The sequence below is a fragment of the Trichechus manatus genome, unplaced genomic scaffold (assembly GCF_000243295.1).
Source record: "Trichechus manatus latirostris isolate Lorelei unplaced genomic scaffold, TriManLat1.0 scaffold00017, whole genome shotgun sequence".
NCBI classification, from domain to species: domain Eukaryota; kingdom Metazoa; phylum Chordata; class Mammalia; order Sirenia; family Trichechidae; genus Trichechus; species Trichechus manatus.
Window position 1 is genome coordinate 9,069,338 of NW_004443953.1, and position 18,499 is coordinate 9,087,836.

Here is an 18,499-nt window from a genome sequence, read left to right on the forward strand (position 1 = left end):
GGCCACTGGAAACTAATTTCATGAAAACTTAAAACCCCAAACTCAATAAAGTACAGAAAATATAGCTGCAGTATTCTAAACAAAACATCAGCTTACTGAATCTATCAATATACCTAAAATAGACTATAAGCAAATAAGAGTTTATTCCGGAAATACAAACGTAGTTCAATTATCAGGAAATCTAGCAACATAATCTATTTTCAAAAAAAAAATTAAAGAAGAAACTTCCAAGTACAGAGATGATTCCTGAACTGGAGCAGCCATCTGATGAAGAAAAGGCAACAAATGTGGAGAAAAAGTCAAGTGATTAGCAGAGACTTGGATGCTAACATTATCAAGCTGCCGAATCTAGGGAGTTTGTGACAGGTAAAACAAACACTCTTAGTCTCTTTGGCACTGTAGTAGGTTATATCTGAGCTGAATACATTTCTCATATACATAGTCTACGGATATGTAAAAGTCTAATAAAAATATAAAATAGGCATGAAGATGATAAATACCAATTTATTACATTTATGATACTGTTTACCAGGGACTGAGCAAGATGCACAGGAGTCCTGACCATATTGATAAGATTTTATTTCTTAAAAAAGAAAATCTGAACACAGACAAGTGTTAAGCTGAACGGTGAATACACAAGTATTTGTTACATTTTTAAAAAATCTTATCAGTCTAAAATATTTCATTAAAAATTTTAATATGAAAAAGTATAATAACTTCAGATTCATTTTTACTTTTTATTGAATATAACAAGAATAAATACAGTACATATACAGCTCAAAGAATTATCACAAAATGAACATATCTCTATAATCTGAGTGATTATTCCTAGAAACAGAACATTATCAGCTCCCTTATATCCACTCCCAGACATTATCTCTTTCCCCAAAAGTAAACTCTATCCTCACTTCTAATACCAGAGATTAGTCTTGCCCAGTTTTCAATTTTATGTATATGGAGCCATACTATGAATTCTTTTTGTCTGCTTTCTTTCACTCAACATTATAAGATTCATTCACAATGTTACATATAGCTTAATTCTTTATTGTTATACAGTAGTCTATATACCACAATTTATTTACCTATGTCACTACTTCAGTGAATTGAGCTGTTTCCAGTTTAAGGCTATTACAAAAATGTTACCATGAACACATGTATATGCGCAGGCATTTTTATTGGATATTTATGTACCAAGATTTAAAATTCCTTTTACCCAACCACAGCAGATGCTACCAAACAGTTTATTTAAACTCTACCAGTAATGGATGAGTTCCTGTTGTTTCACATCCTTAAGCCTGACCAAAAACTGGTATGTCAGTCTTTTTAATGTTAACCATTCTGATGGACATGTAGTGACATCTCATTTCTCTGATTACCAGTGAGGTGGAGCACCATTTATTGACCATTCAGATTACCTTCTGTGAAGTACTTATTCAAGGCACTTGCTCATTTTTAAACAAGATGATTTGTCCTTTTCTTACCAATTTCTAAGAGTTCTGATGTAATCTGGATACAAGCTCTCCTTCTGGCTACGTATGTTGCAGCTATATTTCCCACTCCATGGATTACCTTTTTACGCTCAATGAATAAAAATTACAATAATGTAGTCCAATTTGCCAATTAAGAAGTGCTTTTTGTTTTTCGTTTAGTATTTTTTTCCCATACAAGATCATGAATTCTTTTATATGATCTTTTAGAAGATATACTGTTTCAAGCTTCATGTTTAGTTCTATAAAACATTCTCAATTACATAGGCAGTTTTTTTCATATGTATATCCAGTTGACCCAAAAAGCCATCCTATCTCTCTATTCAATGGCCTTTGTAATAAATCAAGTATCCTAGTATCTGTCATTGAGTCTCTGAACTCAATTCCATTCTCACTGGTTTATGTGTTTATCCTTGGACTAAAACCACACTGCCATAATTAATGAGCTTTATATATGGTAAGTCTTAATATATGGTAGAGTAAGCTCTCTGACTTTAATTTTCAAGGTTAATTTAGCAGCTCTTTCATTGTCTTTGAATTTCCATATAACTTCAATTTCCACACACACAAGCACACACCCTCAGACACAAAACCTGCTGAGATTCTGATTTGGATCACATAGAATCTATAGATCAACATGGGGGAAAATGATTTCTTTATAATCGTGAGTCTTCTAGTTCTTGGTCAATCCCCCTTTTTTTTTTTTTAATTTTCTTTAATTTCTCTCAGGAATATTTTAGTTTCCCATGAGGAAGTCTTTCTCACCTTTTGTTAAATTTACTCCTAGTTATTTGATGCTTTTTTCATGCTTTTGTAAATGGTATATATTTTTTTAATTTGCTGCTAAGTAGAAATAAAATTGATTTTCATATTGACCTTATCAAATTTACTTTCTATAGATAAAGTCATATGAATAGTGGTAGGTTTTTCCCCCCTTAATCTTTACACCTTTTCCTTCCTTTCTTGCCTTATAAGCAAAGATCTTTAGTAAAGTGAGAAACAGGAAGCGTGACAGCAAGTATTCCTTTCTAATTCCATCAGAGTAGAAGGTTTCAACACTGAACCATTAAGTATGAAGTTTGTTCCAGGTTTTGTACAGATACCCTTTATCAGATTAAAAAAGTCATCTTCTATTCCTGGTTTGCTAAAAACTTTTATCGTAATTGGATATTAGACTTTTACAAAATGCTTTGTCTTCGTCTACTGAATAATCATGTGATTTCTAAACCTTTACTGCTTTACCATGAATCACACTACTTTTCCCTATTTATAGTGAAAAGTTCCAAAGAAAAAGTGAAAGAAAAATAAATGACCACCCATATATCTCTAAAAATTATATCTTTTATAATTTTGTTTTTTCTGATTCAGGATTCAATCAAGGGTCATACATTACATTTGACTATTGTATGCCTTTAACCTCTTTTAATCTACAATAGTATCCTCGTACCTTTTTTAATGGCATTATATCACATTCCCAAGTCCCTAAAGCCATCAAGGCATATAGATTTCTTGGTGTGAAGATTTTTAATGATCGATCCAATTTCTTTAATAGCTAAACGCTATTCAGATTTTCTGATTTTCTATTTCCTCTTTTGTGTTAATGTTAGTCATTTTTGTCCTCCTAGTTCTTTGAATCTGCCAAGAGTTCTGCTCAACTTCTCGTCCTCTAGCCTCTTCTTCTGGAATAGGCAGTCATCTCTAGGAAAAGGTTGCCCAAATGCAGGAATACTTCCAGGTTTATTTCTGCTTCCAGACCTTGGCCTCATAATTATTTACTGCTTTGGTAACTCTCTTTGGTAGCTCTCTGATACCTCCAAATAAATTTTATACTTTACAGTTTTTCTAGTTATTCTCAGCAGAGGGTTGTTCCAAATTACCTTGTCTGCCATTTTATGGGAAGGAGGTCTTTTGCTTTGGAATCTGTAATTTCCAAAACAGCTATTTTTCACAAATATTCCTAAATAACCTCCTGTCACATCCCATAAACAACAGGTCTTTATTATTTTAAATGCCTACCCTTATTTCCACAGACAGAATTGCCAGATCCTGCTAGTATCTTTTTATACTGTCTTTTCTGATCATTACTTTATAAACTGCTCTTCACCCTAGATTCTGATTCCTCACTTTTTAATAGTAAAATCACCTTTCCCTGACAACTCAAAAACCATAACGGAGTCCCAAAATCCCTACACCACACCTTGTAAGACACTTCTGTCCAGACATGCAACCTATCTCTTCATTCATACTTTCTTAAAGACAAAACTATTGAAGGTAAGGTGCAAAACAATGTCAGAACCTAAATAAATCAGGAGTTATAAATTAGAGACAAAATAATTTTTTTGTGTGACAAAATAATTTGATTACTGAAAGAAACTAGTTCAGTTCTGGCTGGGTCTTGATTTGTACTGCATATAAAGTAAGATCACTAGATCACTGCATTGAGGGGTAACTTCAAAGATTCGGTTCTGGATCTGGGAGAGTGGATTAGGGAACTGTGGGGTCTTTCTACCGACCTTTCCACCATTTCTAGACTCCTATCCCAGACTGTACAGGCTGTACAGATCTTACCAGCCTCCTGAAATGATGATTTAAAATTCCAAGTAATAAATATATGTGGCTAATACATGATGCATTTCATGGACTGCAACTTTTAACTTCTTTATTTTCAAAAACTTTTCACTCAGAGCACATAAAATATATTGACAACGTTTCACTACCAAGAGGATATATATAGGTTAATATGATGGTGCTTACCCCTCAAAATCTATAGATAAAATAGGAGATGGCAATGCCTACAATGAATATTGGGATACATGAAGATTAAGGACCAAGAAGACTACTTTAAAAGTGGTTTATAATATTTTCTCCCTAAAGCTAAGTTTTATTATCAAAATAATCTTGAGGGGAGAATCAAATTGCAAAAAAGCATAAGCATATGTTACATTTAAATGTGAGAGAGAAAATACTTAAAAATAACGAACTAAAGAAAAGTTAGAATTTTTAAGGCATCATCAGCATCACAGGCAGTGAAGACATAAAAAGCCGTTAGTTAAATTCTCAATACTTCATTTATATATAATACATCTACTTTATCCCTGCACCATACTGGGTACTAGAGTACAAGAGGCTGAAATCCCTGTACCATTCGAGGGGTTCACAGTCCATCAAGGAGGAGAGGGAGGTAAACAACAATGAGAAAATCACTTTAAAAAGGTATGGGATAGGTGCTAGACTAATGGAACACTGTCTACTAAAGATCAGAGAGGATTCACAATGACATAAATGAAGCCTAAGCCATTTCTTCTGAGATGAGAAGCATTTCACCAGGTGAATCCAATGGAGAAAGTTATCTAAACACATGAAAGATAAAGAGAAAAAATAAAATGTGGTGTTCAGGAAATTAATAGTAAAGACTGCATATACTACAGCAAAGGTTGCATGTGGTAGGATGGCAGATGAGATGAAAAGGTAAACTATCAATTCTTAAAAGAGCTTTTCCCATGTACCATCCTAAGGCACTTGGTATAAATGATAAGCTGGGAATAACAATCAGCTTTGACTTTTAACAAAGATCAGTCTAGTGAGTGTGGAAGTTGCCTAAGAAAGGAAGGGTAAAACACTAGTCTACTGTACTAGTTCAGGCATGAGATAGTAAAAGCCTGCATTATGGCAATGGTAAATATGTAATGAGAGTAAATTTAAGAACAGTTGAGAAGTATACTTAACAGAACATGACCTTTGAATACAAGAAAATGAAAGGTAAGTATCTAGGATTTTTATCACACTTCTATTTCCATTTCTTAGAACTTTGACTCTAAGCCTCCCTTCACTATTGAATCAAGTGATTCACTTAACCTCCATGGGCCCTATTTCTTCATATACACAATGAAGGAAATGGACAAGACATTCTCTGGTGTCCTCTCCAGCCTGAAGCATCTAAAACTCTGGTTAATCAATATACACAGTCTTAAACAAGTGCTTCATACTATTTTATTATACTCAAAAAAATTGAAATATAAGTGATTGCTCTTTTTTCTTAATCTTCTCATGCTACCTTTTTAATATAATTATACCAACGTTATCTGTTCTAAAAGAGATGTCTAAGAGAAATCACAAAAACATTGTTCCTACGAAACTAATCTTTTCAAAGCTGCTGGTTATAACTACATTTCCAGCTGTCAGCAGAATTTTCATTAAGAAAGAGTAGCTAACTACAATTCAACTACTAGTTTCACTCAAAGCTAACAGATAGTCAACAGCATTAAAAAGTAGGTATAACAGATCATTTGCCTAAATCCCACACTAAGACTTTACCCATCACTGTAAATACTCTTTTGAGGTATTGCATATAAATGCAAGCAATGTCTGAAAACACATCAGTCCCTCAGTATGAATCAGATGTTCTGCCAACAGGCAAGACCCGTAGGATTACATTTACTGTCTGGTATTTACAGCAATGGTTCTTGACTTGTAGCCAGAGACAGTTGGAAATGTAATCTAAAAGGTTACTTATTTTTAAAAATTCTTAATCTTTACCATTACTTACAGAGGGAAATAATCTAGTCATGATACTGAATAGGCTTGATATTTTATTACTGTTTTCACTATATCATCTGGGGCATTTTCATAATGGAACTGAGGAAGGGGAAGGACAGACTGTACAGTTTTTGACAGGTATTTCATCACAGCCAGACACTGAGGTCCAGAAAGTTTAAGATCATAGTCAAGGTGACATAGGTGGACCACAGTCTTTGCATTTTTGCTATTTTCCAATGAACCTTATTGCCCCTATAGTCTTAAAATATATACAGTGTGATTCTATGCCAAATGCTATAAAAAATCTCAAGTGTGCTGGACTTCCCTTTGGCTTAAGCAAACTCAAATTTTGACTAAAGTCGCTGAACTTCAGAAGATAATCTAACTGCAAAAACATATATGACGTTTATTTTGTACTTTCAGAACTTAAAACAATGAGGACATTAAATTCAGCATCACATTAGATTACAGACCAAGACAGTTAAATAAGATACCCAAAAAAGTCAGTGTTTGAAGAAAAAATTTAACTATTTGGCCATCATAAATAAGAAGTCTCCAAATCTATGGGATATAACAAAAACGCCCTCCCAAGATGGCACAGGGAGCAAAATTACCAATTAACAGATGAGAAGATGTGATAAAATAGGGATCTAAATTTTCTCTCTATCAAGTAATCACCTGAGAAAACTTTTGCATTTATTTATCCAGTGAATCTTTGTTAAGATCCTAAAATATGTTAGGCACTATTCTAAGTACGGGGACAGTGTGTCAAAAGAGAAAAATAAGATCCCTATTCTCATGAAACTTACAGTCTAGCGACAAAACACAGGCAATCAATAAACAAGCAAAATATCAGATAATAAAAAATGTTATGGAGGATTATAAAAGAGTGACTGCATGGCAACTGGAGTTTGGATGGTCAGTAAATCTTCACTGAGGAAATAATTTTTTAGCTGAGTTCACAATGACGAGAAAGGACCTACTACACTAAGATCAGGACTGAGGAATTCCCAGCAAAGAAAACAGCATGTGCAAAGATACCCCAAAAAACCACCATTTGGTGGGTTTTAAAAATTGACAGGCCATTATGTCTGAAAGATAGCTGATGAGGGCAAAAGTGACAAAAGGTCAGAGAAAGGTGGAGGCCAGATCACAAAGGGCCAGACTATGAGTTCAGACTTTTTCTAAGCACAAACCTGTTGAAATTGGACAATACAGATATATAGTAGCTTTAAATATGGTTTTTAGCCATCGGCGTCTGGAATGACATGATAAATTCCAAGGCACAAACTCTGGTGTTTTATTAAAGAATCATTTGTTTTCTTTTGGTTATAACCTTGGGAAGGTAACTTTAGTTAAGTATACAGTATTAAATTCTCAAATTATAATTTCCTTCAAATATGAGCAATCAGTGAAAATGTTAGGACGGTTACGAGAAGTGTAGCAGTCAAAGTTCAGTTTCCACTGCTGCCACTCACTGTATGCTACGTGGGCATCTACAATAAGAAGAGATAGAGCTACAGGTTTTTAAGGTTCCTTCAAGTTACATTAAATGTTTAATTTACCCTATATTTACTTCAATCATGACAGTGGTTTTCAAACCCCAGACAATTCCTATAAATCCCTCATGTTGATGTATTATAACTATTAGTTTACTTCTGCCTCTCCCACTTTATCAGAAGCTCCTTGATAGATAAGACTGTCCTTCATAATTATGCATACTTTCCTAAAATTTTAGTCTTCCACTATATAACTTAGAAGGGTCTACTTTTGAACCTTAGTAGTTCTTTAAAAAACAAAACAAAATAGAATAACTATACCTATTTGTTTTGCAGCCTGTAATATATCTTTTAAGTCTTCATTTACAGTTTGTACTTCATTCTTATCCAGATTTTCATTCAAAAATTTTACTATCTTCTTCCATGTCAGGCCCAAATCTAAATTTTTTTCATAAAGTTTGGATCGCTTCGTCTGAAAAACATAATATAGAGAATTACAGGTTAAAGTTTTTCTCAAATCCATCATTTAACACACATATTTTGCACTATAGTATGTAAGTTGGCACTACCCATAAGAATTCAAAAGTCACATCCAAATTTATGGCTCCCAGGAGTTTTATTTAAATGCGATTTAACAGAATATCACTTGTTTAAAAAAATGTTTAATAAAAGGTTTTTTAAAAATTTTAATCACAATATATACTCATTATGAAATTATTTTCACACAGCAAAACATAAAGCAAAAAATCCAACATCCAGATAACAACAACATAACATTCCACATGCCTATTTCCCTTTTTCTAACTGCTTGTTTTTAACATAATTCAGATTACATTATACTTTGAAGCTTTCTATCAAGTTTTTTTTTAAAAATAGGCACTTGAAGAAAATTAGATTCCCATGACGGTTCAATATAGTCAATATATTACTTTCATAAGAATGATCCTAGAACGAATTAGCCACACGGGAAATTCTTAACATCTATAAACACTCTTCTATAAATTTGTCCATTCTCAAGTCTCAGGAAGATCCATGAGACTTCCATGGATCAAGTAAAAACTGTAATTTTATTCTTGATTGTACTGATGACATTGCATAACTCACCAGTATTTCACTGCTTCAATTTTCTAACTTGAAATGGGGATAATTAATCTGGGCACAGGAGGAGAATGGGAAAAGGTAGAGACGAAATAAGGCTGGCCATGAGTTCAACTGTGAAAGTGTTACAATAGGATAATAGGTACATAACAGTTCATCTTACTTTTCCCTTTTATATATGCTGGACATTTTCCAAGATAAAAAGTTAAATTAAAACAAAATGAGGCTAATTATATTTGCCACTTTCCTTCCCTAGAAAAAATATTTAAAACTCGACAAGCATAAGTGAAATGACATAGAATATGCATGTAGCCTTTATGCACTTTCAAAATGTACTCTGTAGTATCTATAACACAAAATAACTTGTAATGGACCTTTGATGACATGGAAATGGTTCAAGTTTAAGATGGCAATATTATTTAACTATACAGAACACATTCTTATTTAAATTGCTGTAAAAAATGAAAAACAGTTACCATTGTAAAGAAGGTTAACTGTATCTCTTGTCTAATAGAATTCTGTGTCACTTCTGGGGGTAAATTTCTTCTCATCTAAAGACTGTTACAAATATTTTCTTCCTAACATCAATCTTTAGTGAAGTTATTTGATTTTAAAACTGCATAAGAACTTTATTCAATACCACTCCAACCTACTGGGAAATGATATTATAATTTTACAAGAGTGAAATAAGGAGTCTGCAATTAAAATGCGTATTTTTGTTTTGTTTTCAAATACAGCATATGGACAATTGCTTCACATGTACAGTTTATATAGCTTCAGGCCTATAAAGTTCACAACATTATGGTTGGGCTTCTAAAATGTCTACCCCTTCCTAATGAAATGTCAAATAATTATTTGTCTTTAAATGTCTCCATGTAATGTGAATTCTGCTATTAAAGTTTCAATTTATTTTTACAAATTGCAGCAATTTAAAGATTTATAATTTCAAAAATGTCAAAAATACTTAAAAATGGTGTGCATGGCACCTGTTGCTCTTTTGTCTCATGTGCCTTTTGAATTAACAGCTGTACATACTGTAAAATTGTACTCAAGAATAAACTACAGTATCTTTAAGATAAAAAAGTAAGTTCATCATAGAAATAAAAACATCCTCACATTTACCAACTGTTTAGAATCCACATATCTGAGATATTTCTAAGAATCTTTCCTCTAAATATGCTACAACCACATATCTAGAATTTTCTGGAAGGCTTGATACATAATTTTATTTCTTCTATAATGGTGTTAATTAAATGTATAACTAAATATTAATTATTTTCTACCTTTATAAGACTTATATAAATAAATGTACCTATCAGAGCTTCTTATCAAATCATATGCCCTAATACGTGGTTCAGAAAATAGTCATTGAGCCTATGCAGGAAACAGACTAAAGACATTCCTTCAAAAGGCAAATTCTCTTATTTCAAAATGATAACGATTTTGCCTTGGTGGGATCTAACTATATTTGTAGGAGTCACATTAGTATTATTTACTATTAAAATTGGCTCATGTGCAGAAACTTTTACCACACCTTAATTAATACTAAAGCAGAAGTCAGTCTTTATTATAAAAGCCAAGAGAGTCTACAGTTTATGTGACCTTTTCTTTCTTACTAAAACTTGTTTCTGAAATTTTAGTCATAAAGTGGCTATTTATATGACAACAGTATTTTTTAAAACTTAAATGCCTTCTTACCAATAATAAGGGCAGGACAAAGCCAATTATGAGACCACATAAATCTAAGAGATTACTATTCATACTACCATTTTCCATGTTATATTACAGATATTGTTTCTAGTCATCTGATAAGAAAGTTACCAGAGACCTAAAACTTGCTCAGAGGATCCAGAGGTAAATTATTAGATCAAATTCCAAAAGTAAATGCAGCAGAGACCTCAGCAACAACGACAAAAAATTAACAATAATCTATAATTCATTACCATAGTTTTGATTACTGCCTTTAACAATATAGTCATAGATGGTTAAGGTAAGTATTCTTCTAAGAAGCATCAGTATACCTATTCCCTTTCTTAGTCTAATACAAATTAGATAGAACTTCCATTTTAAGCACACAGAACTGAGAAAAATAATGTCAAACATTTGTCTGCACTCTGTGCTTATAACGGTTTTCATCTGAAAAAATTTACCTTTAAGTCAGCCACTTCTTCATTATAATTATCTTGTTTGGTGACATTTGAAAAGGAGCGCAAGGCTCCTGTAAGACGAGGTAAAGCCATATATTATTCAATCAGTGATCCATACAATAAGAAACCTGAAAATGAAACAAAACAAGATGATATTTATCTGATGCAGGGGGAGGAAGGAAAGAGTAATCAAACAATACATTGACCTGTACAAGAGAAAAAAAGAAGCCAATTAGTTAAAAATTGCTACCAATGCTGAAAAATTTTCCTGACACATTTATAACCCTGAAGTATTTTTGTTTTTGTTGTGATTTTTCTTTTTTAATGCATCTGATTTGGTTAGAGAAAAGAAAAAGAAACAAACATAAAGCACTCGTTTCTAGAGTATTACTATAACATTCCCTCAAAATGAATTCTATAGATTCCCAAGTACAGACCTCAAATGCTATACTATTACTGTCAAAGATATTGAGAGAGTTGAAAGAACTTGCCCATCTTTTCTCCATTTTTGTTTTATGCTCACAGATCTCATCTAATACAACTTTCCCCATGGTTATCAATCATAACTCTCTTCTCGAAGCACCACAGTTTCCACCTAAATGCATTTGCAGTAGTGGTTTCCTCTGCTTGGAATGCTCTCCTCCATGATGTTCATATAGCTGGCTCCTCCACATGTAGGTCCAAGCTTAAAAGACACCTCCTGAGAGAGACCTTTCCTGAGCACCCAATCTAAAACAGGGTAGCTTCACAGTCACTGCCTATCAAAACAGAAAATGTTACTTGTCTTTATCGCACTAATTATTACTTAACATTTCTTGCTTATTTACTTAATTATGTGTTGGTTCACCACAAAAGAGTAGCTTCATGATAAAAAAAAGACCTGTATTCATTGCTCTCTGCTAGGAAACAGATCAGCACTGAAATTATCTTAGGTACTCAATAGTTACTCATTAAATAAAAGGAAGAAAAATGGAGAAAAGGAGATAATAGTAACAGGGAAACTGTGGAACAGGAAAGGAAAGAAGTAAAGCAACTAGGGGAAGGGGAAAGAATTCCCAGGGAAAGAAAGTAGGTGACCTATCTAATCTTCTTGTTAATATGCTAACAGCTAAACAACTAACCTCCAAGCAAACAGATTAACAATATTTACTATAAGGAGCATCCTATCTATGAAATATTTGCAAAGTGTTGTCCCTCTTTGAAGACTGCTTATTAAAACAAATCTATAGTCTATATCAGATTTAAAAGATGTGGTTTGCAGAGAATGTCACATAAGCTAAACAAGTCTCTAGGGCAGTGGTTCTCAATTGGGGATGATTCTGCCCCAAGGGGACACTGAGTAACATTTGGAGGTATTGTGGGTTGTCACATCTGAGAGGAAGAGTGGGCTACTGGTATATGGGAGTAGAGAGCAAGGATGCTGCTAAACATCCTACAATGCACAAAGAAATATCCAACCGAAAATGTTAATATGTCAAGATTTAAAAAACCCACTCTAAAGTATAAAATACAGACGTTTTACAACCCAGACACTTTTCACAATGTTATACAACTCCCCGTAATCAAAAGCCCTCACTGATGATTTTGGGCCAAAGAGTATGTGTTTGATGCATGTAGGAAAGAACTGCGGGGCCGCATGGGATATACCAGACCTCCCCCTGCTACTGCTGTTCCTCTCGATTACTTGTATCCTTGAAATTATGATAAAGTTTAATGCTTGGAAAAATCTCTGATTCACATATTACAATAATTACACATGAAATAACTGTGTGAAATGTTTAGCAACAGATAGAATTAAAAAATAATGAAAAACAAAATAAAGCAGGACTAGGCAGATTTGAAAATATAACTTTCAGAAATAAAAATATATAATTATTGAATTTAATAACAATCAATGGATAGATTTAACAACAGATTAGACACAGCTAAAGAGAAAAGCAGTGACCTGGAAAAGAGGTCTAAAGAATAACTCAGTGTGTTATCAAAGACAGACAAAGTATTAATTAATCAAGGCAAACAGAAACAAGTCCAAATATATCAATAATTACAATAAATGCAAATGGATTAAATTTACCAATCAAAAGACTGACAGACTGGATTGCTAAACAACAATCAAGCAAATACTAGAGTAGGAGTCAATGAAATTGGGGGGAAAAAAAAAAAGAGAAAAAAATCAACATAACCAAAACCTTGTTCTTTGAAAAGATTAATAAAATCGATAAACCTCTAGCCAGGCTAAACAAGGGGGGGAAAAAAGAGAAGACAGAAATTACTAACATCAGAAGTAAAACAGGAGCCATCACTACTGATCCCAGGGACATTAAAGGATAATAAAGGAATATTATGAACAACTCTATGCTCACAAATTTGATAAATTAGATAAAACTGACCACTTCCTTGAAAGACATAATCTACCAAAATTTACACAAAGAGAAACAGATAACCTAAATAGAACTATAGCTATTAAAGAGATTGAATCAATAATTAACAATCTTCCAAAGCGGAAAGCACCAGGTCCAGATGGTTTCACTGGTGAATGGTACCAAACATTTAACAAAGAAATGATACCAATTCTCTACAATGTCTCCAAGAAAACACAAGCAGAGAGAACACTCACTAACTCATTCTATGAGGCCAGCATTACACTAATACCAAAACCAGACAAAGACATTACAAGAAAGAAAAACTATAGACCAGTATCTCTCATGAATATAGAAGAAAAAATCCTCAACAAAACATTAGTAAATCAAATGCAACAATATATAAGAAGAATCAGACACACAACCAAGTGGGTTTTATCCAAAGTACGCAAGTCTGGTTCAATATCTGAAAATCAATTAATGTAATTCATCACAACAACAGACCAAGGAAGAAAAATCACATAATCACTTCAATAAATACAAAAAAAGCATCTGACAAAAGCCAGTTCCCATTCCTGACAAAAACTCTCAACAAACTAGGAATAGAGGGGAATTTCCTCAACTTAATAAAGAACATCTACCAAAAAAACCCTAGAGCTAACACCACACTTAATGGTGAGAAACTAAATGCTTTCCTCTAAGATTAGGAACAAGGCAAGGATGTTTACCACTCCTATTCTACACCATACTGGAAGTACTAGCTAATGCAATAAGATAGGAAAAGGAAATAAAAGGTAAAAAGATTGGAAAAGAAGAAATAAAATTGACTCCATATGCAGATGACATGATTGTTTATGTAGAAAATCCTAAAGTTTCGACCATGAAAAAAGATACCTCAGGGAAGTAGTAAGCGATTATAGCAAGGCTCCAGGATACCAGGTTAACACAAAAGTCAACTGCTTTTTTATATACCAGCAATGAACAAACGCAATTTGAAATTAAGAACACAACATTATTTACATTAACACCAAAAAAGAAAGATAAGAAATACGTAGGCATAAATATAACAAAATATGTGCAGTATCTCTACGAGAAAAACTACAAAGCTCCGAAGAAAGAAATCAAAGATCTAAATAAATGAAGAGATATTCCATTCCACAGACAGGAAGACTCAACATTGTTAGGATGTCAGTTCTTCCCAGCTTGAACTGTAGATTCAACACAATCCCAATCAAAATCCAAGCAAGTTATTTTGTGGGTATTGACAAACTGATTCTGAAGTTTATATGGAAAGGCAAAACACCCAGAATAGCCAATACAATATTGAAAGAGAGGAACAAAGTCGGAGGACTGACACTACCCAACTTCAAGACTTATTATAAAAAACTATGGTAATCAAGACAGTGTGGTAAAATGTCCATTAGATTTAGCATTTTAGCAATGTTCTTTCTCCCTTTTGTTTTTAATAAATACAAAAACGCCACTCTTCAAACTTTCTATTAACTCATTTTTATCCAAGCTGAAAAAAATGGCCAAAATCAGTGACATCCGATACTAACATTTTTTGCTTTTTTAATCAGTGACAAAATCTCTACTTTGCTAAATTCAGGCTGACCAGGAGAGCATTCACTGGCCAGGCATTATTCTTCCTTGCCTTGAGTCGATACACTAAATCGTTTGAAAAAGCTAACATCTCGACTATACCATCTAAGGGTACAGGGTAGTTTATGCCTTGCCCAGCACCTTGCATGGTTTTGGGCCTGTGACAAAGAGCTCAAAAAGTATTTATTCAATGATGTGTACTAAGAACATTAACCTGCGAAGCCGCCCAGAAATGATTTTAGGCTATTACTCACCACCCGAATCCCTAGAGTCCAAGTAAACCCATTGCCATCGAGCTGATTCCGACTCACAGTGACCCTACAGGGCAGAGTAGAACTGCCCCATAGGGTTTCCAAGGAGCAGCTCGTGAATTCAAACTGCTGACCTTTTGGTTGGCAGCACAACTCTTAACCACTTCGCCACCAGGGCTCCAGAGTCCAAGTAGTGCTAATATATTTGCAAATATTTCTTCACTCTCTTAGTCATTTACTTAATATTAACAATAATACCTGAAGATTTCAAAATAACCTAGAAGTCTTTGAAAATGCTAAAAAGCATTATCAACCACTTCCCAGACTACTCTATAATCTTGAGATAAATTATTTTCCTTCGTTTGAACTTTTGGTTTAATGGAACAGATATTATCCAAAATTAAGATAATCTTAAATTCATATGGTTAAAAGTAGAGGTCCCTCAACAATATGAATTGGTTGCATTGGAATCAATTGGGGAATTTCCTTAAAATACACATTTCCAGATACCACTCCCAGATATTCTGCTTCAGTGTTTAACAACCTTTCGTTTAATCATGAACTGTCTCTTCTTCAAATACAAACATTTCTTGGCAATTATCTTATTAGGACATACCCTTAGAATGTTTACTGTTAATTATAAATTTCTTACATATTACTAGGTTTTTAAATTATGCTTTTCTCCAAATTTTAGCCTAATCTTCCACATCAGTACAAACTTTTGATAGTGAATATAATTACTACAAACAGTAAAAAACAGAAGCAAAGGAAGACTAGCTAAATTACCTAAACCAGGAAAACAAATGGGAACCTACCTTGATATAAAAATGTTCCCAAGAGTTAATGTATTCTATTCAAATAACAATAGCAAGCGGCAGAAAGATACAGTAGAAAGAAGTAGGGAAAAAAAGAACTGAGTTCATATGTTTGATGGTAAAATATCAGCTAACTTTTTGAGTATCAACTTTCTCATCAATAAAATGAAGAGGGTTTACAAAATGATTTCTAATGCCCCTTTCAGATTGAAAAATATGATTAAATCAGAGTACTAAAAACATGAATTAAACTGCATAAACTCTGAATCACACAGTTAGAGACAGTGTTTGGGAAATAAATTGAAACAAATTATCAAGGGTTGTAAAACAGATTATCACAGCAAACAGCAGAAACATGAACCTGAACAAACAGTAGATTCCTCATGTTCACTTTCTCATCTACGTGCAAAATGGAGGACTTATATGAGACGGTACATGTTGAATTTATAAAGAGCCTGACTTGAGCCTATCTTCTATCTGTTAGATAGTATGTTAGGCTAGAGTTACAAGAAAGCAGATCTAGCTCCTACTTTCAATAACTTTACAGTATAAGTAGGAGAAAAGACACATAATACCTGTCCCCTGATTGCTGCTAAATACATATTACTTTACTCTCTCCCTCTTGGTAATTATGCATTTTTTTTTTTTTTTTTACCATAAACTTCTGTGTTTGCTAAAATTTCAATTTCAGGCAGACATATTCTCAGAGTTGAAAACTGTGTCACATTATATCAAGATATATTTTGTACTGAAAAGGCTTATGCTAACTGAAAGGTCATAAGGTATTACAGGATAATGTATTCACTTTAGCCAAAAAGTATCATACACGTTCTTGATGAACATGCTTTGTGAATAGATTCTTAAGAGCTATACATCATTAACAGGTAAGTGATCAACCAGATGAATGTATAAGGCTGGAAAAATAAAGCCCTTTTTGAAGTAGAAATGATTTCCAACGGTGAAATTATAATTAACCAATTCTGCAAAAAGAAAACTTACTCTTCTTAACTGGCAAACCACTAGCATGATACTATCTTTTTGATCAAAGGCAAAATCATTCCATGCTATTCAAATAAGACGATCTGCTCCTCTTTCGATGCCCTTACCCACTGCCGTAAAGTCGATTCTGAGTGACTCATAATGACCCTACAGGACAGAGTAAAACTGCCCCATAGGGTTTCCAAGGAGTGACTGGTGGATTTGAGCTCTCGACCTTTTGGTTAGCAGCCAAACGCTTAACCACTGTGTCACCAGGGCTCCACTTTTCAATGCCAGTTACATAAAAACATAGGCGATGACTTAATCTGGTAAAAAGTCTTGCTTTGGTCAACTAGAGAAATGTACAGAATAAAGAGGAACACTAGTCAAAATTCTCTCTTAAAAGGGTACTGCTGGACTGTATATAGAAAGTTCAATGAAGACAGGGCCTGTATCTCTCTTGATTCCCTAAGCCTAGCACAGTGCCTGGCAGATATGAAGGGATGGATGGGTGACAAAAGAAAACAGTTCACAGGGAATAGGAAGGCTAAGTCATAAAAAATTACTTCACTCACACAAATAAAATTATGTAGTCTACACGTACCTAATGTCACTAAGGACCATTATAAATAAAAGCTACAACATGAACAGGAGTGCAAACCAAAGTAAAAACAATAGCTGAAGTCTAGCATACCCATGTTCGTGGCAGCATTGTTCACAATAGCAAAATGATGCAAACAACCTAGATGCCCATCAACAGATGAATGGATAAACTATGGTACATACACACAATGGAGTACTATGCAATGATGAACAATGATGAATCTGTGAAGCATCTCATAACATGGATAAAACTGGAGGACATTATGCTGAGTGAAATAAGTCAATCACAAAAGGACAAATATTGCATGAGACCTCTATTGTAAAAACCCATGAAAAAGTTTACACACAAAAAGTAACAACCTTTGTTGGTTACCAGGGATGGGAGGGGTCGGGGGGGAATACTAAATAGGCAATAGATAAGTGGTATCTTTGGTGAAGGGTGAGACAGTACACAATACTGGAGAAACCAGCACAACCTGTACAAGGAAAGGTCATGGAAGCTCCACAGACACATCCAAACTCCCTGAGGGACTGAATTGCTGGACAGAGGGCTGCGGGGACCATGGTCTTGGGGAACATCTAGCTCAATTGGCACAACACAGTTTATAAAGACAATGTTCTACATTCTACCTGGGTGAGTAGCGTCTGGGGTCTTAAAAGCCTGCGTGCAGCCATCTAAGATACTCCACTGGTCTCATCCCTTCGGGAGCAAGGGAGAATGAAGAGAACAGGATACAAGGAAAAGGTTAGTCCAAAGGACTAATGGACCACAGCTACCAAGACCTCCACCAGACTGAGTCCAGTACAGCTAGATGGTGCCTGGCTACCACCACTGACAATGGCTCTGACCGGGATCACAACAGAGGGTTCTGGACAGAGCTGGAGAAGGATGTAGAACAAAATTTCACACACATAAAAAGACCAAATTTACTGGCCTGAAAGACACTGGCAAAACCCCGAGAGTGTGGCCCCCAGACACCCTTTTAGCTCAGTGGTGAAGTCACTTCTGAGATTTACCGTTCAGCAGGGGATTGGAAAGCCCCATGAAACGAAACAGGACTAATGAGGCACAGCAGTCCAGGGCCAAGGACTACAAGGCAGAATGAGACAGGAAAGCTGGTGA

At 34.2% G+C, this 18,499-nt stretch overlaps 1 protein-coding gene across 3 annotated transcripts in view; it reads right to left on the bottom strand.

Annotated features, from left to right (window-relative positions):
* Positions 1–18,499, bottom strand: part of ASCC3 (activating signal cointegrator 1 complex subunit 3) — a 414,547-nt gene that overhangs the window by 394,541 nt on the left and 1,507 nt on the right. For 2 of the 3 annotated variants that reach the window (XM_004372420.3, XM_023727600.1), the window contains exons 2-3: positions 10,771–10,895; positions 7,844–7,994 (exon numbers count right to left, since the gene is read on the bottom strand). In XM_004372420.3, the coding sequence (XP_004372477.2) occupies positions 7,844–7,994; positions 10,771–10,860 (241 nt within the window). In that variant the 5' untranslated portion in view covers positions 10,861–10,895. Of the gene's footprint in view, positions 1–7,843; positions 7,995–10,770; positions 10,896–18,499 lie in introns of those variants that run through there. The other variant, XM_023727601.1, reaches the window with a different exon arrangement.